Source organism: Thermobia domestica, chromosome 3 (assembly GCF_964235325.1).
Source record: "Thermobia domestica chromosome 3, izTheDome1.hap1.1, whole genome shotgun sequence".
Taxonomy (NCBI): Eukaryota; Metazoa; Arthropoda; class Insecta; order Zygentoma; family Lepismatidae; genus Thermobia; species Thermobia domestica.
This window is the reverse complement of record NC_137456.1, coordinates 186,383,789-186,406,874: the sequence shown is the minus strand read 5'-3', so window position 1 is coordinate 186,406,874 and position 23,086 is coordinate 186,383,789. Positions and strand designations below refer to the sequence as shown.

At 35.6% G+C, this 23,086-nt stretch overlaps 1 protein-coding gene across 2 annotated transcripts in view; it reads left to right on the top strand.

Moving 5' to 3' along the window:
* Positions 1–23,086, top strand: part of Pop2 (CCR4-NOT transcription complex subunit Pop2) — a 204,108-nt gene that overhangs the window by 11,222 nt on the left and 169,800 nt on the right. For both annotated transcript variants that reach the window (XM_081752058.1, XM_081752059.1), the window contains exon 2: positions 10,235–10,362. In XM_081752058.1, the coding sequence (XP_081608184.1) occupies positions 10,347–10,362 (16 nt within the window). In that variant the 5' untranslated portion in view covers positions 10,235–10,346. The remainder of the gene's footprint in view (positions 1–10,234; positions 10,363–23,086) is intronic.

Sequence of the window (23,086 nt, the reverse complement as noted above, 5' to 3'; positions counted from 1 at the left end):
TTATTATTATTATTATTATTATTATTATTATTATTATTGAATAGAATGTTGCAATTAGGTTTTGTTCCCTGAAGTTGGGAAAGTCAACTACGAAATCTCATTGATGGTTATATAATGCTTATATTAAACATTGTGTAGCATTTGAGTTTCGCAATACTTCGTAAGGGCAATGAGTTTTTGAAGCATGCCGGTAGGACAGAAAATCGAAAGAACAATGGTGCACATGTAGAAGCCACGAATCAACTTTTGTTGGTCACTAATTTTGGATTCCAATGGTCTCGCTATTCTCTTATTAAATTAACAGTTGAATCCCTTGGGACCAAATGTATGGATTTCATGGAGAGATCGATGTAGAAAAAAATCTGTAAGAGTACTGTAAATATGTGAAGACAGACGGATATAAAAGGTTATCAAAAAAGTGAAGATACAGATTATTTCTAACCATTCGCATTAAAATTGACAACATTCCATATTAGCATAAGCTATGATTTGTTTCATAGTTACTACGGCTAAAACAGTAAAATAGATAAATTGATTCGATTAGATAAATACATAATAATATTCCAGAGAAACAAAAATTTTAAGTGATACAGGATTACGACGTTCAATAGTATATTAGTCATAGTATAATAGTATATTTGTGTGTTGTTGCTAAGTGTTAATGCAAGTAACATGATAATGTCTTAACCTTTTAAAACCCCTCCCTTGTCGATTTTTAACTTACTGCCTTTTTCGTTTTATTGTTTTATATTCTGTCTTGTTTTGCAGTATTCTTGCCGTTTAGTACTTCATTTTCGACGTTTTAACAAAAATATTAAATTCGATGGTACGAATAGTTAAGTTGATTTTGAGTTTAACGTCCCTTTCACCAGCGATGCTATATGAGACGGGATCTACTGATTAGCATGGAGTCCTAATCACATGAGATCCCGCCGGAAACCCGGGTCTCCCACCTGGTATGAATAATGTATCTTGTTTCGGTGTTTCTTGTAGGCATATAATATTGTTCTCCTGCTGGCCTTGTAGCTAGCACGTGGCTCTTTGGGGTCACATGGTCTCATGGAAGCATTAATAAAATCTGAACTATTATAGTGGTTCGGATTCCACCTTAAACTATAAGTCTCCGTCTCATACTGCCTCGGTGCTGAAAAGAAACACTAACCTTCATCGAACACACAAACAGATATAACCCTACTTTAGTCTCGCCATTCCATTTCAAAATGAAATGAAATCTTAGTTTAACGTCCCACGACCATGCCCGTTAGTTTAAGGGAGGCGATGATTACGGCAAGTGAATGACGATGGAAGAATTAGTGGAATGAGAATATGGAAGGAAATGGGAGTACTCCGAGAAAACCCATGGAAACGATGTTGTCCACCACAAACTAACTTCTCCGGGGATTGAATCAATGCGCTATTCCATTTGAAATAAAATGAATTTCTAATTTTACATTCCTTGGTTATACTCTATAGGTTATAATAGACGGGTGATTAATGAGAGTGAATGATTATAAAATATTTGTTTGAAAGAAATTGGAGGACCCAAGAAAGTCAACATCATTAATCCACGTGTTTCATTTGTTACAAAGTTAACTAGTGTTCAAAGCAATTGCTCTATTGCATTGCTCACATTTACTCACTAAACTCACATTTTACACATTTTACACACAATATCTTTGTTTGTTAGTGTGAAGTAACTGTGTATTGGATATGAAGTGACGATGAGATAATTGTATAAACTCTAATTTAATTCACTAAATTCGATTATTTTATTAAACTACATTATTAACGAAAGGATCATGAACTCTTGAAAACTCATTGGAAGAAAACTTTGATCAGGATTGTACATTCTCAGACACCTGTTGTAAACACATTTTTGTTAATAAACTCGACTAGGTTCCTCTTTACCTTTCCGCATACCTTCAAGCATAGCCTGATACTTCCCGATTCTTTGGACGCTTAACTCATCATTCTTCAGCCAAACAAAACCACGAGGAACACAACAACAAGGGGTATTCGACACAAGATTAGGATAGGTGCAGGATCATCGGAGAAAAGCGGATCGCACCGTTGGAGAATAACCAGTTCCATAAGTCGAGTACCATTCTCTCGGTTCATCGCCGCAGACACCTTTGAGTTTGTCAGCAGAGTAGTGGAATGAAGATGTAGAAAAACATCATTGGAAACGCATGAAGACGAGAGAACTCGACGCCCCTTGGAGATCAACAAGATAGAGATCCAGGTGTTGACTGTCTCTAAGGGAAAACAGACAGACGACATTTCAGATGACTAGGACGATGCCAGTCTCGATGGATCTAACAGGCTAGTGCTCATCCTTTCTCTTTTAATCATAACCTTTCCCTCTCTCTCTCTCACATTTTCCCTACTAGTCATCTTCAAAATTGAAACATTTGAATTTCATTTAAATTCAATCATAATTTCGTTGTTAAGTACCGTGTTGTGCATCAGTTCCATCCCCTATTGTTACATTATTTTATAAGTATTTTAGAGATTATTTTGAGCTACAAGTGATGGCGGAGCACCGGCACATGATGGAGATGCTGTGAGGCTTACGCCTTTGTTACGATCCCAAAATTTCGATAGATTACGATTCTACGATTAAATTTCACGATTCTAAAATATTTCGAATCAGAGCATGGTGGTAGATACTTTAAGATCCCAAATTTTCAAATATTTTCATTAGCCCACCGGAGCATTTTGAGTAATAAGTACAGTGTAATTTATAGTTTTTTTTTTTTTTTTTTCCTGAAAGAAATTAAGTAGAGTTACTTTTAGCCCACCCGCTCACCCTCGCTACGTTTATTCATTTGCTCTGTTAGAGTAATTTTTGTTTTATTGTTTCTTAGTTGAATGATTAAATGGGTGAGAAGAGAAAATTTTGCCAAGGTATTATTATTTGTTTTTCTTTTTGTTAGTATATAAGAAGTGTTATTTACACTTTGCTGTTGGATATATATATATATATATAGTAGTGTAAGATATTTGTTTGTCTCTTTGGGTGCTCATTCGTACGTACCCAGTCAAGGTCGAGATACTGCTTTCTGGTGGTGCCTCTGGAAATGTAGCTTTATCGTTGACGCAACTTTTGGGAGTGTACCAGGAAAATAGCTCCATTAACGGGATCTGATACCTCTTCGCTTAGGTTTCTAACTCTCCATTTGATAGCATGTAAAATTTAATATGGTAATTTCTAACAAAGTATTGCAGGTAATGACTTGAAATTTTTAATACAAATACACAAGACCCATATAAATCCAACCACGGTCTCCAATTTACGTTACATGCGTTAGATTAATTGCAATATATTCTTCAGTAAGTTTGGCAACAGAGAATAAAAAGTATGCTGCAGAGGGGAGAGGGCTGACCATCTGTTTGCTTGTTAGCTGTTTTTAAAAGGACGCTCTTACCAGAAAAATCACGTTGTGATTCTCACTTCTCAGTGGTTAGAATGGTCTGGACTGTAAGAACCCAAAACCACTTCTTTCTTCCTTTCACGGTTTGTTTGTTTCTTCCACCCCCTGCAGTCACAAGAAGACAACTTGTTTCGGAAAGCATTTTGAATTAGTAGCAAAAAGCAAAACTGAATGACACCACGGACGGATTAAAGGGAGGGGCGGTCACTCCCTCCGAGAACATTTGAATACTTTGAATAATCGGAGTAAGAAACTAGAAACTGCGTAATCTAATAAGAAAAGTTTGTTGAAGTATACAGATCAAGACGCATTTCAAGTGTTACAGTATTGTACTCTCCTCCCCTCCCCTCCCCTCCCAATTCCCTTCTGAAGAAGTTCTCTTTTGTTTCTCTGTTTCATATTAGCCTTTACACTTACACTTTCACTATTCAGTATTGATTTTGACCATACCATCTGCACAGCAAGGCGAGTAAGGCTTGCCCCTTTTTAAAAATTGCTAATTATAAAAAAAATATCGAAAACAATTCATCTCAACAATAGAGACTTATATGCAATCTTAAAATAATCTCGCCGCCTGTTGCGTATGCTAGCGATCTAATATATACGAATAGATGAAAAGTTAGTTTGAAGCCTTATGTATTGTTTTTCTGTAAATAAGTCCGATGCATCGACAAAAGTGAGTGCCAAATCGTTTTAGGCTCGTTGGTCTTTGCGAGGTCCATAAAGATGCAAGGCCGTGGGCAGTCGCCCACCACTTGAAACGCCTCTGCACTAGAGGCCTGCACGTGCTCGGGCCTACAAAGGATGCATCACTTCGGGCCCGGGAGGGGTTCGGGCAGTAGCGTCATTTCAGATTTGGCTTGGGGGGGGGGCAAGACCCCTTGATATATGTAAAATTTCGCGTTTTTCACTGACTTACTACTATTCTATTGATAAAATCTATATAAATCTCAAACTCAGAGGGGCAAATGCCTCTCCCTGCCCCCTAAATGATGCCCCTCGGTTCGGGCTGTGAATATTTAAATATACAACCATATTTCTCGGACTTTTTTTGGCCTAACTTTGTAGATATTGTGTAAAACGATACAAATTGCACCTTTCTTTCTGGAGGACTTTTAAAACAACTGCAAAATCAAACCTCGAATTGCTGTAAATAAAAATACAATTTTGCATTAATAATTAAGTTTCTGTGATTCGGGCTTATTTCGGGCTCATTTGGTTATCACAGAGCTCAGTCCGGGCTCGGGCCTAAATGCTAAGACATATTTCGGACTCGGGTCGGGCCTTACATTGTAAATCCACGGGCCGGGCCCGGGCTGAAAGTTTCGGCTCGTGCAGACCTCTGCTCTGCACCCGCACACATTCCTTCCTAGTCCAGAAAATCTCCTCCCCTCCGCATCGTCAATAATGGTAAATTTGTTCCTCGTATATTTGCTTATTATTGTAAGAGAAGTTCAAACCAGAACTCTAAAATTTGTTCGTTCTCTGGGGTAATGTGAGTAATGCAAATTAAGAAAGATATGCGTCATATACACATGTCAGAAAAACTTGATATCAATTTGAATAGACTTTGTACGTAATGTTTATTTTAGAAATAATAAACTTACGCAAATATATCGAGACATCTGAAATTTAATGTTAAATAGTGGCGAGTAAGTCAGAAGGGGCGTGCACTATTCAGTTAGTCAAAGAACTCTTAGCTTGAAAACTACTATTTAAACCAATATTGAATTAGACAAATTTGTAAAAAGTAAGATAACCATAGTTGGAAATAGTGTGTGTATTTTTTAGGAGGAAACCCAGAAGTACATTCTCGATAAAATAATAATAATAATAATAATAATAATTAGTGGTGTATTTAGGGGGGCTTCCGAGCTTAAGCCCCCCTGAAATCTTACTTACTATAGTAAAGTATATGAAATATCTTGCAGAATTTTCACATTTTCAGGCAAAGCCCCCCAAAATTTAGCAAAGCCCCCTGAAACAAAATCGTAAATACGCCACTGATAATAATAATCTTTCTCACTTCAATCATAGGTTGATGGGCAAGAAGGAAATTTTAAAACTTTTCTTTCCCCTTGGAGAGCTGTTTTATAATTTAATAAGGTCTCTTCTTCGTTACTGCATTTATCCTTGATCGGGCCGCGTTGGCTCAGTGGTAGAGCGTTCACCTCTAATGCATGGCGTTCTTATTTCGATCTCAGCTCGCACCAAGTGAACTTTGTGAAGGACAAACACCATGTGTGGGGGTTTTCTCGGGGTTCTCCCGTTTCCTTCCACTTTCTGCATTCCACCATTTCCTTCACTTCTCAACATCACTAGCTCCTTTAACCTACCAGGCATAACTGTGGGACGTAAAACTTATAGAGTTTTCTATCCTTGGTCTGCCACTTCCTGGTTTTTCTTCTGCCTTTTCCTCTATCAACACGGTGTCCGATCTGAGTGTCGATTAAGATAGGTAAGCATGCTCTTTCTTCGCTTTCCTATTATCTTCATGATCTGTCGTCCTTTACTAGCTTCCTTTAGTACGTCTTCATTCCTTCCCTTATTATTATTATTATTATTATTATTATTATTATTATTATTATTATTATTATTATTATTATTATTATTAATCTTTCTACGAGTACATCTCGCTTTTGTGACAAGATTCGCCCATTCTAAGGTTTTAAACTTTCGCTCTTGATTATAAAAATTCATTATACATTATAAAAGTCTATACAAAGAAATGTATAGGTCTACATCTTATAAATAGTATACACACATTCTACCATTATAAAAATAGTATACATCTTACAAAAAATAAATTATCAACGAAATATCTCACTACTGTCAAACAACATTTGTACTGTGTATATATTTATATTAATTATATAGACTGTCATGTCTTTTAATCACATGGCTACTCAGCTTGCCTCACGACGGTGGGCAGACGCCAATAGTTTGAGTATTCTAGCAGGGAATCGAACCTAGAACCATGTGATCCTGAGTCGAACGCTCCAATCATTAGACTATGAAACCCCATTGAATGACTATAAGGTTAAAATTCAAATGATTCTACATAAAACAATTATCAACGAAATATTTCACTACATTTCTAACACTAACGACATTTATACTGTTGATACATTTATATTAATTACTTTATGAAAACGAAACTATATATCTGAAATTAAAACGATCCTACAAAAAGCATTTTTTCCCAACAAAATACCTTACTATTGTCAAACAACATTTATACTCTGTGTACACATTTATATTAATTACATTATAGAAAAGAATAGAATAATTATATGCTTGAAGTTAGCTCATCCAAAAAGCAATTATCAATAAAATATCTTCATATTGTACACTGATTACATGTACTGTACACTTTGTATATTACCAATACACTAATGTCTGAAAATTGAATAAAAATATCGTATGTATTAAATTATTACATTGACAAAACCAATTTTTCCCAAGTCTAATACCATCTTTCAAAGACATTATTTTTAGTTTTATTACAAAGTAGAGCATTTATAGCATCTTATACGAGAACAATATAGAATTTCTTATTATGATAAAGTATATTTAACACAAATACGTTATTTAGATACAATATTTTTGTTCGTTCCAAATTTTTAATACAAACTACTGCTGCTGTTGTCTTTTTATATTTACTGTCTTCGAGTTTATTTTTGTTTGTCGAATCTAACACTGAGGTTCACGACGGAGAGGAAGTGACTGTCCCAACCGAGAATCAACAATTCCAGGGAGTATGACTGCTATTTCTATAGACAGCCGACAAAAGGGCAAAGCTGCCCAGAACAAGTTTTTGAAAAAAAAAGAAAGAAAGAAAGGATCAGAGGCGACATTGGTTTTTAGCCTGAAGGGCTCATAAATCACTATCACGTGTCGCGAAGACTAGTAGGGCTAGAGGTTCCGAGGGCTCTCAATTCCTTCAAAAAGATCTATCCATATACTATATACAGCATAGTTGCCAAACTTACTGAAGAGTATATTACAATTAATCTAACGCATGTAACGTAAATTGGAGACCGTGGTTGGATTTATATGGGTCTTGTGTATTTGTATTAAAAATTTCAAGTCATTACCTGCAATACTTTGTTAGAAATTACCATATTAAATTTTACATGTTATCAAATTGAGAGTTAGAAACCTAAGCGAAGAGGTATCAGATCCCCTTAATAAAGAAGATATGAGTGCATACTCGGTTTTCCTATATAGGGGCCGCGGTGGCTCAATGGTAGAGCGTTCACCTCTGGTGCTAGGGGTCCCGGGTTCGATCCGAGCCCCCGCTAAGTGAACTTTGTGGTGGACAAACACTGTGTGCGTGGGTTTCCTCGGGGTTCTCCCGTTTCCTCCGACTTTCTTCATTCCACCATTTCATTCATTTCTCATTATCACCGTCTCCTTTAGCCTAACCGGCATAAGCGTGGGACGTAAAATTCAAAATTTCTTTTAATTTTTTTCGTTTTTCCTATGGCCCAGCTTGCATACACCTTTTGCAGGGTGCACAAACAGGGATGTGTGTGTATGTGTGTGTGTGTGTTGGGAGAGAAGTGCGAGGGCGATGGTTAAACTTTAGAAGGTTATCTTGTAAATTTTTATAAGTAGAAGAGTTCTATATTCCGACAAGTTAAATAGTTAATTTGTTTCTGGCTGTGCAGTCCATTCTGAGTATATTCTTGCAAATTAACCACTTGCTATTAATTCTCGATTCAATGTATGTTGAATTTCAGGATCAAGTCGTTATATGTGAAGTATTTTGTTGACAACCTATAAACATGGAAAAAGTGCATCCTTGTTGAAATAAAATAAAGTAAACGGATCTGCAGTTTTGACAGCTCAGGAACTCTCTTTCCAATAATCTCATGGATTTTTGTTGTTCATTATTACTATCACTGATGCTAATGAATAGGGCAAACAACTTGATGTATATTATGCTTTATTTTTCCTTACATTAACTTTATTATGCTTTTTTCCTAAGTTATGTATTATTATGCTGTTCCTTGAATTATGCTTCATTTTTACCCATTTCTATTAGATATTTGTTTTATTTTACTCGTTTTTATTACACATGCATTAAAAATGTATATGAAACTATTTTTCCCACTGACAATTACATCAATACGACATAGTACCTTATTTTGTGCAAGTTTATTTAAGCAGTATTTCGAAGAAGAAACATGTACTTGCACAGTAGACTTGTCACATTTAATGAATTCAGAATAAAAAGTACAAAATAAATTACCTCATTCTACTTTGAAATGGTCAGTTGGGAATTCTCTTACTCTCTGAAATTGCATATACTCTTGATTTTGGCATCTTGGAAGAAGCGAAACGAGTCTTGCCTGCCATTTAACACAAAATGAAAAAAAATCCTTTTGAGCAGAAGGTGCGTAGAGAGGAGGCATTTGAACTTTACATTGTTACGCGTAAACGCAATTGGCAATTGATTTCCATTGTTTGCAGCATTGATAACAGTCTTTGTTGATCATTTTCTCTTTGTCACATAATATATTAACAATTTTTCTTTATTGTACACAAGGTTCTGGAATAAAAAGCGTTAAGCGGTATACTTTGTGCTTTATTTCTGTAAATTATGCTTTATTATGCTTATAAGATTAGCAAATTTGGATATGTTAAGTGGTCAAGGTTACATATATGTTACCACCCATAGTTGAAAAATTCCATTATGCTTTAACTGCTTTCATGCTTTATGGTTGCCCTGCTAATGATTCTGTATCGAACAGTCTCAGTACGTTTGCTTTACAGGATATTGGGTATGAACTAAGTATGAACTACTGAATGCAGCATATGTCAGAACTGTAAGCGTGTACCGTGTACATTAAAGTGAGTCTTGTAGAAGAATAGTATCATTACTGCTCATCTTTTTGATTTTTGTGCCCATTCGCCTCTTTTCTTTCGTTTTTTTAAATTTATTTTTTAAACAAAGTTTTCGAACTTTTTATCCGAGTCCTAAGAGACGCCATCGAACAGATGAGGCTTGTCTGGGTGAGAAAAAGCGAGTTCTTGGTTTTAGTTTTACTTACTTTACTGCTCTTAATTACAATGCAGTTTCTTTCTTCAGTATTTTTCGTTTCCGATCTGCTTTCTGATTCGTTGTTGTATGGTTGAGATAATTTCCTTATGGAGTTTTATAATAATTACTACTCTAATGACAATTTACTCTACATACATATCTGTGTCTGGCTCTTTAAAGCATATTGAAACAGACTAATAGCATATTGAAACAAAAAATGTGGATTTCGAAATACGTATCAATTATTTTAATATTTCACTCTACACAAAGCACAGCTTTTAACAATGATGGATATCTGTTAAACCAAAAGAACCTAACTCCAAGAAAAGGTTTTCTTTGATTTTGTATATATAGTTCTGAAAGTTATTTGAGTATTATTGAACCTGACTTTGCCATGTCTCGTCTGCTATGCAGTAATGTGTTTACCATCTTACAAAAACATTTGTTTGAAAAAGAAAACTTTTTTTCCTCCCCTGTAAACCTACGAAAATGTGGTTTGTTCCTCTGGTTGTCATACGACGTGTGTTATAGGAACATATGAAATTCTCATTAGAACATCAGAACACGTGAATTCCAACTTCTTATATCGAAATTAGAAACATCATTATAGTTGTGAACATCGTCAATTATTTACTCCATAACCACACTATCAGTGAAAAAATTAGTTTTGTTCTCTTAAGTTTATAAGAGTGACATAGAATGTATTTTATTATGTCTTGTACTGTGTCAAATATAGTTATTTTTAAAACAGGTTGGTTTAAGATCATCAGCCGTTTAAAACAGAAAGCCTGGAGCAATCTACGAATGACGGAAGGGTGAATTGGGCCACTCACCTATTAGAGAAATTAGGGTGCGGAACTGCCATGCCCACTGCTACAGGTATGTTTAATTCTCACTTGTTATAGTAATGTTCGATTTAGACATATTTCGAGTCAAAGTGATACCTGCCACTATAGTGAAACTAATTTATACAGTGAAAGTAAAACATTTAAACACAAAACAGTAGGGTCATATTACATCGCCAGCGACATCAGTATTTCTTGAAGATACAGTTCGCGGCATAGGAAATGTTACAATAACCTTAAGTCCAAAGTACTGACAAACTTTCGTGCCGTGCGCTTATGCATTCAGAAACACACTTCTCGATCAACTACATGCTCCTGATATTCAATCCTCCTACTTTTCTCCTTGTCTAAAGCAGTTTGACGCAGGGTGGATTGATTTAAATCAGTCTGATTTAAATCACGATTTAAATCAAGATTTAAATCACTTGATTTTTTTAGTAAAAATCATTGATTTAAATCGAATTCCGAAATAAATTAATTTAAAGTGAAAATAAGTAAATTCCGGTTACTGTTCTGTTATTTCGATTATGGAAGCTAACAATCATAATACAATGAGACTCAAATGTACAGTATAGTATGAAAACAAGTGTCTTGCAGAGGATGATTAAGGAAAATCCCATTTTGAACAGGTAACGGAGCAATCCTGCTTTCTTCTTTTCGTAACATTGGGTTTGGGTTTTAAAATCGTTAACTATTCCAACGAAGAAATCACCATCGACATTTAAGACAAAAATTATTTTTTGTGCGTGTCTGTTTGTTTGTTCCCAGATAATAGGGCGTATTTAGAGGGGTCCTATCACCTCTCCATTTTTTTTTTTTTTTTTTTTTTGTTATTTTATAACTTTAGGCGAAATTTATGTATTTCATGCCGCAAGCTAGTTCTGAGTTTTTAAAAATAGACCCCTGCCAAATATCAATAACTTTTGTGAAAAAAAAGTGTCATTTTGATAAACGTTGCTGTACTTTTTCCTTAATGCTTAACCTTTTAAATTATATCACCTATTTTTAGGTGATAGGGTAGAATCTTCATTATTCGATTAAAAAAGTACCAATAAGGCTTTTTACTTCGTTTTCTTCAAGACTGGTAGCATTTTAGAACACGTTACATATGCTTTCATGCCTTTCTGCGTTGAGGCATAGTATGTGATGACGTCATAAATTTAAAAAGATATTTTTTGTTATGCGTATTATTATTATTATTTTTTGGCAGGTTACATTTTGCATTCAGGAAACTGAAATTTTGCACACTCGTTCAGTGCACCCCTTTACAATTTTCAGATGTTTTCAGATTTCTGCGTGGAAACAGCGGGGTCCAGAGGGGCAAAAATGTTTTAAAAAAAGGATATTTTTAACAAAAGCTTTTTTCGTGATTTTCCCGCCTCAGATGGAGACACATGATTGGTACCGTTTGAAAGGCTGTTCTATTCTGAAGAAAATGATGTACGTACTATGCTCCTAGGATAAATAGGGATGCCTCAAGAAACTGTTACCTGAGATCCTGTTTTATACGGGAATCTTGGGTACTTGGGGAATATTATTTTTCGCGGGCTTACTTTTGCACCTACAAGACTGAAATTTTGCCCATTTACTCAGTGCACCCTTCAGCATTTTTCAGATTTGTTTCAGATCTCTGCCTTAAAACAGGGGGAGGGATCCACAGAGGTAAAAATTTAAGAAAAAAGATATTTTTAACAGAAAATTCCTTTTTCGTGATTTACCCGCCCCAGATAAATGCTGGAGACATTTGAAGGGTACCGTTTGAAAATTTGTTTTATTCTGAAGAGAATAATGTACAAATCATGATCCTAGGATAAAAAGGGATGATGAGGAAATGTTCATATTACATCCGGGTCATCTGGGGCATTGTGGAAATGTTCTTAGCTTATTGTTAAATAGTTTCCTCACCCTTACTATTCAAGATAGAATCTTGAAATTTTTTATACACATTTAGTATAGCCCTTAGTATTTCCTAGTTGATTTTGAGATCTGTGCGTAGGAACACAGGGGAATCCAGAGGGGATCATTTTTTTTTTTTTTTAAATGCCGATTACTCTCAAAATTTCCCACTTCAGGGACATGATAGGGAAATGTGAATGTTACCGTTTCAAAAGCTGTTCTAATCTAAAGAGAGTGATGTATGTACCATGATCCTAGGATAAATAGGGATGATGCTGCAGCTGCTTGACTGGAAGTCTATAATTTATCTTTAAAAAGAGCCATAATTTAAAAGGGTTAAGAAACATTGTTTGGGATTGATATAGGTTAACGATTGGGGATAATTCAAAAGTCAACCCCAATACTTTCACTTAAATGGCATAATTAGCATTTAATACTAATCCCCAATGCTTTTTCTTCAGTTTGCGACTTGTATTATACGAGGAAAAATATTTGATTTAAATCAAAAAAATTAACAAAAATGATTTTAAAAAAAAAAAATCATGATTTTTTTCCACCCTGGTTTGACGTAATATACTCTTTCCATTCAGACGAAAAAATCATGTGTACAAGCTTTATGGCCCTGAAACAGCCTTTTCATTCGTTTGTTCTGAAACGCCTTTGTAGAGCCTTAAGAAAGAAAAAAATCACAAAATATTCCCATAGCTTCATAGACGCCTTTATTTATAGACTGCATATGACATCAAGCTAGGAAGGTGCTCCTTGTGAAATCAGTGGAAATTATCAGTCACGGCAGTAGACTATATGCTTCCCGAAGTCTGGAAAGCGGGCTTAGTGCTTTAGAAACTATTGACAGAAATGAGTGTTATTCATTAGTTAATATCATTTTGTTTCTTGTCTGTTGAGTAGGACAGGAGGCTGTAATTCACCCCTCCCTTGAGTTCGATAAACATATATTGTTTGATCAAATGCATAGTAAAGCACTGATATAAAAAGTGAAACTTATGTCGACGGAGAATCCCCCTTCCCCCGGACAAAATCTAAAATGACGCTGCTTTTAGCAACAAACCTATAGAGTTACGATAACGTATTGCTAGAGCGCTTACATTTGGTTTCGAGAGTCGAAGGTTGGATCCCAAGCCATGTGAGTTCATAGTGGACGATTGAGGAAGAGATTCAAATATGGAGACAGAGGGGGATGATTTATATATGCAGGTTTAGAATTGGATTTACATATGTTCTCATGTTGAATTTGAACCCCTCAAAAAGCTTTCTATCCCTGAGATAAAATTCATACCTACTCTGCAAAGCAATGACAATTTTAGGGAGTGATCAGGGGGTAATGCCTCCTTGGATCGAGGGCAATTCACCAGAAGTCATATCTGATAGTTTCCGATGTGATTCCATATTGTGAATTACCACTTTTCACTCTGTGTATTGAATCTCAGCTCAAAGGAACTGCTCTGAAATCTTCACTGGTTTTCCCCTCTGACTCCCATGTCAATGGGTCAAACCTTGGACATATACTACATCTGAAATGTCAGTGACTCGCAAAATATGTATTCGACACAAATATGTTTTCGATTCGTTTTGCTTGTCACCCCTACTCTGACATCCATATCAACCAAGGGTTAACTTCAACTTAAGCAGCATTGGCAATGTCACTATTCACCTTTCCGACCCCGAAAACTATGCATTCGACACTAGCATCATTCGTATCCTGTTACTTTTACGTCACCCCTTCCCCTCCTTTGAATGGTTTCAGTTTCCTACCCTCCCATAGTATATTTTTCAGAGCTAATTTAAACGTATACTAACTATGTTTGAAATTTTCCAGGAGTCCATGTTGCATCGTACGGTCTTCTGTACGTTTTTTCTGAGTCAAAAGTTTGTAGAGATATACATTACAGTAACAGTAGAATATTTTATTACCACACGACTGTCGTCGTTGTGCAAAACTTCATTATGATATGACGTAAGGAAATGAGTTATTAAAGTCTCAAGATTTAATATCGAAGTTGAAACATGGCAAGTTAAAGAAAAGCATATAATAATAAATCTCAGATTTGCAAATAATTTCAGCTTAAACTAGCTGCAACTACATTTAATTCAAAGTAGAACTGCTGGAATGCACAGTATGAGCGTGGCTAAGATAGAGAATGGTCGGGATTCGAATCTAGGACCACCTACATAGGAATTCCTTACACTAACTATTCACCTAACACACCATGACGCAAACCTGATGTTTTTTTTTAAGTTGTAGATTCGCAATTCAAGCGACACTCTTATGCGCATTTCCATTGCTTTATCAACTTGTTCTTTTCAAAAGTTTATCATCTTTACGAAGATTTGTTTCATTTTCCCTTAGAGCTTCGCAAAAGGTGATTTATGTTTGAGTATTTGGCATTACTTTATCAGACGGTTCTATCAAGTGTAACTCAATTAACACAATAACAACAAACTTTTCCTGCCTTAAAAAGCTCTGAACAAAGGGAAGTTCATTACGCACCCTCTAACTAAGCTAGAAGAGGGTTACGTTGAATGTCAACGGTGCACGCACCGAGTCAACTTTTGGAATATTACATTCTATTAGTTTCTCAACGTAGCTAAAGGAAAAATATATGAAAGACTTTTAAAGAGTTCTCCGTGGCTAAATGGATAAATCAAGCTCAAGGGTTCGTAGTTCGAAACCCGTCTCGGAAGCTGAAGATCTTTTAAATTTTTAATTCCTTGGAACTTAAGCTTTGTCCCCTTTCACAATCATCTGATGCTGTAAATAGAGCTCTCCATCTTAATTCGACAACTGCCTGATGTGATCCTTGCAGTTCGGATACTTTCCTTCTTCTGTTTCACAAAATAACAAATTTCGTCATAACATGGATGATATCCGTTTATTTTTCCTCCAATTCTAAACCTGCATATGTAAATCATCCCCCTCTGTCTCCATATTTGAATCTCTTCCTCAATCGTCCACTATGAACGCACATGGCTTGGGATCCAACCTTCGACTCTCGAAACCAAATGTAAGCGCTCTAGCAATATGTTATCGTAACTCTATAGGTTTGTTGCTAAAAGCAGCGTCATTTTAGATTTTGTCCGGAGGAGGGGGGAGCTTCACTTTTTATATAAATGTTTTACTATACAATTAATGAAACAATATATGTTTATCGAACTCAAGGGAGGGGTGAATTACACCCTCCTGTCCTGCCAAATTGTGCTCCTGGAACATTTGCTTACAATTACTAGGAAACAAAATGAAAATTATCATTGAATAACACTCATTTCTGTCAGTAGTTTTGAAAGTTCTGCGCCCGCATTCCAGACGTCGGGAAGCACAAAACCTACTGCCGTGATTGACAATTTTCATAGATTTCACAAGTAGCATCTTCCTAACTTGATGTAATATGCAGTCTTTGAAGAAGGGAAAGAATGGAAATAAAAGTGTTTATGAAGCTATGGAAATATTTGTGGATTTTTTGTGTGTGAGTGTGTGTGTTTAGGCTAGGCTCTACAAAGGCATTCTAGAACAAACGAGTGAAAGAGACGGTTTTAGAGCTGTAAAGCTTGTAAGCATGATTCCTTTTCTCCCGTCTGAATGGAAAGAGTGTATTACGTCTTACAGACAGCTTTAGACAAGAAGAGGAGGAGGATGATTGAATAGCAGGAGTGTGTAGTCGACCGAGACGTGCGTTTCTGAATGCATAAGCACACTGCGGAAGAGTTTATGAGTACTTTGGACTGCGTAACATTTTCTATACCGCGAACTGTACAAGCGTATATACACAAATGGTTTGACAACAATGCAAAACTTGTACTTTGCAAAAGGGTCATTCCATATCAATGGAACAGTTACTTAATCTCACCATCTCAGATTTTAATGAAATTTGGTTCATAAATGCCCTCTAGATAGACTAAGAAAAATACCAAATGTCAACTTTATATATCAATCGACATTGAAGATAGATTTGAAGTTTAAAGTTAAGTTAAGCTATGTAATGTTTTAAAAAGTGCCCGAAAAGCATGTTCAATGTATTTTGAAATTGAAATTGCAATCCTCCTAATTGAGCTAGAGCTGGTTGAGGTGTTGTTTTACAGCATTTTTCATGCCCTTTCCTGTGGTATACAACTTCTTATAGGCTAATACAGAATTTTTTTCGAAATCAAAATCAATTTTAGTTCAAAATTTTTGAAAATAATAGAAATTTTAAAATTTTGAAATTCCTTAAATAGATAGTGATGATAATGAATATATTGTTAAAAAAATCAACATAACAATTAATTTTTCAATAATGTTCTGTATGTAGAGTAATAACACAAGAATGCTAAGTTTTGCACTTCCGTGTAAATAAAAATGAACACTAACCTAAAGAAAGAGTATAGATGAGTCCATAGTAAAACTTTTCAATAAGTAGTAGGATATGTTCATTATTTAAAGTTTGGAAAAGCCACATTTGTTCGGCATACGTTACTTTCAAGGAGAACATAACCGGTTCCATTGGGAGTTAAAGGACTCACTGTTGTCAGAACGTCCACTACTGACACATCAACAGAACATCAGCGTTTCTTGAATATGAGAATGATTGAGATGGTCAAGGTGGATGAAGAATAGATATTTTTACTTCATCAAGTTCTTCATTTTTCTGTAAAACATATCCGAGCCACCAATTTCTCTCATAGACAGCGGTGACATAGCCTGATATGTCTTCTAATTGAAGTTTATTTGGAGATTTTAACACTTCGTTTTCCCAACCCTTTCACCAATAATGTTGATATAGTTTGGGGATGATTTGATTGTCATAGGGTCTTTGCAAACTAGCACGAGCTGCCAATCTCTTGACTAAACTGCCGACTCCATCGCAAGGCCCTTTTCCATGTGCTGTAGCCGAAAATTGCCATCTCCTTTCACTTTAAAATCTGCCTTATGAAAGCAGAGGTTCAAAAAGTTTTTCTTATTTTTGTATTGCCCGGCAGACCCGTCAGAGAAATTAAAAAAAAAAAAAAAAAAAAAAAAAAAAAATAATTCTTCGGAAGTTTTTTGAAATTTGAATGTAAGAAGTGTGTGTCTTTTTTGAAAGGTGTAAACAGCAACTGTATTATGCTCTAGGCAATCAGAAACAGTTACAAAATTAACATGTTCAACTCTGTTTTCCTGCTTGAAATATATAAGAAAAGGATGGATTGTGACCTGTTGGCTTGTTCAGTGGTAGCTGTGTGCTTCATCTTGTAACACTGCTATAATTTTGAGAAAAATCACAGATGACAGCAAATTCTGATTTTTGAGATTTTCTTTTGTGTAGTTAACGAAGGCTTCGTGTTGTTTGGCAATGAAGTCATGCCAAACCAAAAAGGACAACTTACAGCAGACTAAAACAAAAATAAATTCTTCTGAAGATTTCTCTAAGATCTCTAGGTTACAACGGTCAACTGATATCCATTTGCGGAATTGAACTTTTTCAATTAACTTTTCAGCAAATGATCCTTGCAAAATTGTACGTATCTCTGTTTCACCTGAACAATAAATACAACTGCCCATGTTGCAATCAGTTGATGATAAGTTGCAAAGCACTTTTGCTACGCATTGGTTGTAATTTTTAATGTTGCCATTTATTACTTTATTTAGTTTAGCGTTGTCTATCATTAACTTGATGTTTTGGTGAGTTGTGCACACACACAAACATAGTGGATGCCACTCTGATCAGCTGAAATACAATGTTTCAGTCTTAACTCAGCAAACTTAGAGAAACCTATATTTGTGCTAGGGAACTTGTCTTTGAAATGTTTGTAAGCTTCTTTAAAGTTACACAAAATTAGTCTTTGTGAAATTTTTGATTTACTTCCATTTGATTCAATAGCCGTCACACAATATTTAATACCTGGCATTGCCCTGCTCACTTCATTGTCATAAAATAAATGTACAGTTCCAACAGTGTCTATTGGCAAGCTTTTCCCTGATTTTGAATTTGGACCTTCTAAAATCTTTTCCTTTCAAAATAATTTTTGATCGCCGGACCATGTAGTTGGGTGCACTAAATTCACGCATTATCTTTCTAGTCCAGGAACTTTAGCATTTTTCTTCAGAAAAATTAGAAGCCAAGGTTTTTCTTCACAAAAACGTTCATCAGGTCATTCTAAATGACATATCAAAAGTCCCCGACTTTCTGCTGTACGCTTTCCTTTTTTTCGAAGGGTGGGAGTGGGGGAGGAAAACGCAATTTAAAATAAAATCAAATTCAGCTCATTTGCATGTTAACCTAAATATTCCGAATAAAAAAACAAAATTTACTGGGAACGCTTAGCACATTCGCTCGTAAATGTTTCACAGGAAGTCCCAAAGAATATCGGGTCGGGTTTCGGAAATATGACGTCATCAAACTGGCCGACACCAGAATTTGTAGTGTTTTGTGGGAATTGTTATAACTTTCCGCAGAATAGTGGTAAACCCGTCGACTTGTTTCAGATTCAAGATAATTATTTACCAAATGTACGGAATGAAACGTGCTGTCTGTATCGTTAATTTCTTTCGAGATACAATAAATAAATAAATTAATTAAAAAAAAAATTGAGTATCTGGTTTTAAGTGTAAATGCAAATAACTCAGTAATCATAAAATATTTCAAAATATATCTTCAAACAATGATTGTAGAGCATTATAAAACTTTCCAATGGTACCTGTAGCTGCATTTTTTGTATTTTGAAATTAAAGGAAGGTATGTTGTTTTATTTAATAGACAGTCCCTTGTAAAGACAATATAAGCCTATTTTTTAATTTTGAAAAAAAAAATTGGATATAAGATTCAATATCGCCTTAGAATCCGTAAGTCACACACACCCCAGATACAGATACAAAACTGAGGATTTACAACGTTCGGCGATAGATTCTTATCGTTTGTAGAATGAGAAATGTAAAATTCAGAGTAATAATGAATATGAAATGTAAACTATTCAACTTACCTGAAATGGTTTATTTGTTGAGTTCCTTTGCTGATTGATTGATAAAATTGTAATTATAGCAGGTCCACCTCGTTTGTCACCTCTATTTCTTCGGAGTCCATGAATATTTCACGTTCAGAGATTCCTACCGTTGGAGTTACATTCAAGGAGGATTGTCCGTGACAGTTTGCACAAGCAAGAGAGCAGAACAGACCCAGCTTTCGACATCCACACACATTGCCGCATCCTTTAGAACATGAACAGAAAATCATTTTTAAAAGGGACGGTGGAGCAGGTGGCTGCGTTGATCGAATTGGTACTAACAAATTGTCTTTCATAACCCAACCCCACTCCTCACGATTTAGTTGGTTTCCGAGCCATGTTTGTACGTGGTAATAAACCCGAAACAAATGTTGTGCTGCAGCTGAAGTCGGTGGTAGGGCTTTTAAATCGACAGACATTTCTCTTCACTGATTTGGTGATCTAATGATAACGGTAATCATTTAGTGAAATGTCATTTGCAGATGCACCGTATAAACCTAAAACAACTGTATGCCATTTTCAGTTATTTCTGCATGGGAAACATTACTTCGATTAAAAATTTCTACGACGTTTTAAATCTTGACGAGTTTGTAATAGTTTCAAACAAACTGATTTCTCCTTCTGAAAAATGGCAGATGTTCCATCACAGCCTGAAAAAGCTTGTAGAAATAAAATGTGATTTTTGCACACAAACTTTCTAAACTCCTTGATGAGTAAATCTTCCGCTCTGTCTTTCGTTTTCCTGGCTTCAAGAAAAAAAAATCTAAATTCGGCGGAGTTCGAACTGTCATGATTCCGAACAAATCAATATCCTCACCAACAATAACTGTAAAATTAGAATTAACTCTTGATATCGTGAGTGCGGTTTCTACAATTAGGACATCAGCATCATTCTCTGCTTGTTTGACATCAATATTGGCAGCCTTGAATTTATCAGTGAGCATTCCAATCAACCTACTTTTGTTGTTTGCATTGGCGAGAGTTTTCTTGGCTCGTAATCGCAACCATGTTTCCATCAAATATAATTGTTGTTGATGCTGCTTTCGAGCACCGTCGAAGTTGCTCCATGCTCTTTACATTTTTTTTTTTGAGGATTACCATATCCATGAAATACGATGACAGTGTTTTGACCGAAGTGTTCCACATATGCCACACATTTATCACAAATATCCATGAAAGAATCGTTTTGACGCCACACCACTCGATGAAGAAGGAACCCTCCATCAACGACGTAGTTTGCGTTTTCGAGATCAACATCGATCGGGTTGAAGATGTTGAATAAGGACGATTTCGTTTTTCTCATTCCAGCTGCATCAAAAAGAGCCATTGGATAAGGAGCCAGTTCGAAATTTAAACATGCTCGAAGGTCATCATCTGATCTTTTGATTACGCTGAATCGTTGAAACAACAGCAGTGGATCGACAGGCACAGTAACGTCATGTACCGTAAGGTGACTGTTCACTGTCTGAAGAGAAAGAACCCTATCAGTACGAGAATATTTTATGTCATGAAAATTGTCACCAACTTTTCTTTCCATCATGGTTGCTCCAATGTTCAGTACATCGTAGCAGTTTATCTTCTCCACATTACCTGTAACCCCTGTTGCTATAGACATGATCACTTGTACATTTGGGAAAGGGCTGTGGGCACTGAACCACTGTGATACTTTCCTAACATCTTGGTACCGTTTGATTCGAGATTCTCGTGCATCTACATGCTGTTCTTCACTTGCAAACGAAATCCCACAAAAGTTTTCTAGTCCTTCAGAAATGTTGCTCGCACTTAACAAACCAACAACAAACTTAGTTAAAACACTCTCTTTTGTACTTCTTCCATGTACAAAGCCTCCTCGCATCTTTAAAGACATCAGGTTGTATTTCCGCTGTTATCTTTATAGAAGAACTGGAAGCTATAGAAATCTATATAATTTCCAGTTTGAATTATGATCCTCGTGTAGAAAAAACTGTAGAGAGAATGTTTTCTTATGTATTCATTGTTTGAATAACAGATTTAATCTTCGACGTTATCCCTTCATTGCAGCCGGAAGTTATAAAGCTACTTTCGGTTTTAATACTAAAATCCATAGCTTGGAAATCTACCCTTGTTTCACAACAAAGAACGCAGCTCACTTGCTCATTGAAGAGAAAACAGAAAACAGTTAAACTGAATAATAAGATAATAGCACTGATAGGACTAGAAAGCTTTAAACTCTTTAGCGGAGTTCTAAACAATCGACTAATTATTACCCTTACTGCTATTCGGATTTACGGGAGGAAAATGTCTTCGGGAGGACTATTGGACGAGAAAGTAACAATGTGGGGAAGATACATAGATAAAGACAAATAAAAGCAAAAGGTTTAGGATACTCATGGAACGTATGTATCATGTTACAAGGAGGGAAGTTAGAAAATCTTAAAGAAGAAATGAAACAATATAATCTAGATTTGATAGGAGTGTGTGAAGTAAGATAGGAAAGTAATGGGATGTTGAACAGCGAAGAATGTAAAACATTTTACTCAGGTAATTAAAACGACAGTCATAACGGTGTAGGAATAATTCTTGCTTAAAAGAGAAAGTAGTGAAAGTAGATTTTTTTGACGATAGAGGTTTAATGTTAAAGGAATAAAGAATGATCTAGTGGCGATACAGACCTACGCACTGACGACTTTGACAATTGAAAAAGTAGAGGAAAATTATGGAAAAATAAATGAAATTATTCGCAGGGGGAAGAGGGGCACATGCGTAATTTTAATGCAACATTTCAATGCAGTTGTAAGAGAAAAACAGGAAGATAATATCGTAGACAAATATGGTTAAATGAAAGAGGAGGAGGACTGATCACTTTCCGTACACAGAATTCACTAGTAATTTTGAACACTTGATTCAAGCAGCACAGATGATGATGATACAGCTAGAAATTCTCAATAGACGACCGAAGATAACAGATAGACTCTGTTATGATTCAAGACAGGTATCGGAATAGTTCGAAGGACGCTAAGACCCTTCTCGAGACCGACACTTTCTCTTATCATAATCTTGTACTGGCTGAAGTGGGTTTCAATGGAAAAATGTAAACAGAAGAACAACAAGGTGTAGAATACTAAAAAGGCGAAACACGAGGAAGTGAGAATTCTTTTCGTTGAAAAATTGGAAGAAAAACCCTCAACGAGGAAAGGATAGATGGGAGTATATTAAACATTCCATACAGCAGGCCGCAGAAAAACGGCTAAGAAACCATGGATAACAGAACGGATATTGTAGAAAATGAAGGAAAGGAACACGTGGAAACAAGTTGATATAGAAGAGGGCAGAAAGATTTATAGGAAGTTAAACAACGGGTTACGGAGGGAAACAAACAGAGCAAGGGAGGAGTAAAATGCGAGGACATAGAAGAATTAGAAAGACTTGGGAAATATGACGAAATGTACACTCATGTCTAAAATGATTGTCGCATATCTATAACTGTATTCTTGTAAGAATATAATTTGATAATGATTTTGCAGGGTACTTTTAATACTGATACTATGTGTATAATCGGGAAATGTACATTTGTGGTAAATTTCATATGAAAAGAGTTATAATTACGAAAATTGGAATGAATAAAACAAATTTTGCTAAATGAACAAGAAAGTTTTATTTTCGTTTTATTGTTCTTATTTACTACTTTTTTGACATGAAATTTGCCATATACATGTCTTTGCCGATTAAACACATACTAACATTATAAGAAATACCGGGTGAATTCGTTATCAAATTATATTGCCACAACAACATATTTATAGACATGCGACAATAATTTTGGACATGAGTGTACAAGAAGGTGAAATCTATGGAACCTCGGAGGGAACAAGAAGATATTACGATGGCAGTAGAAAATAAGAATAGGAAGA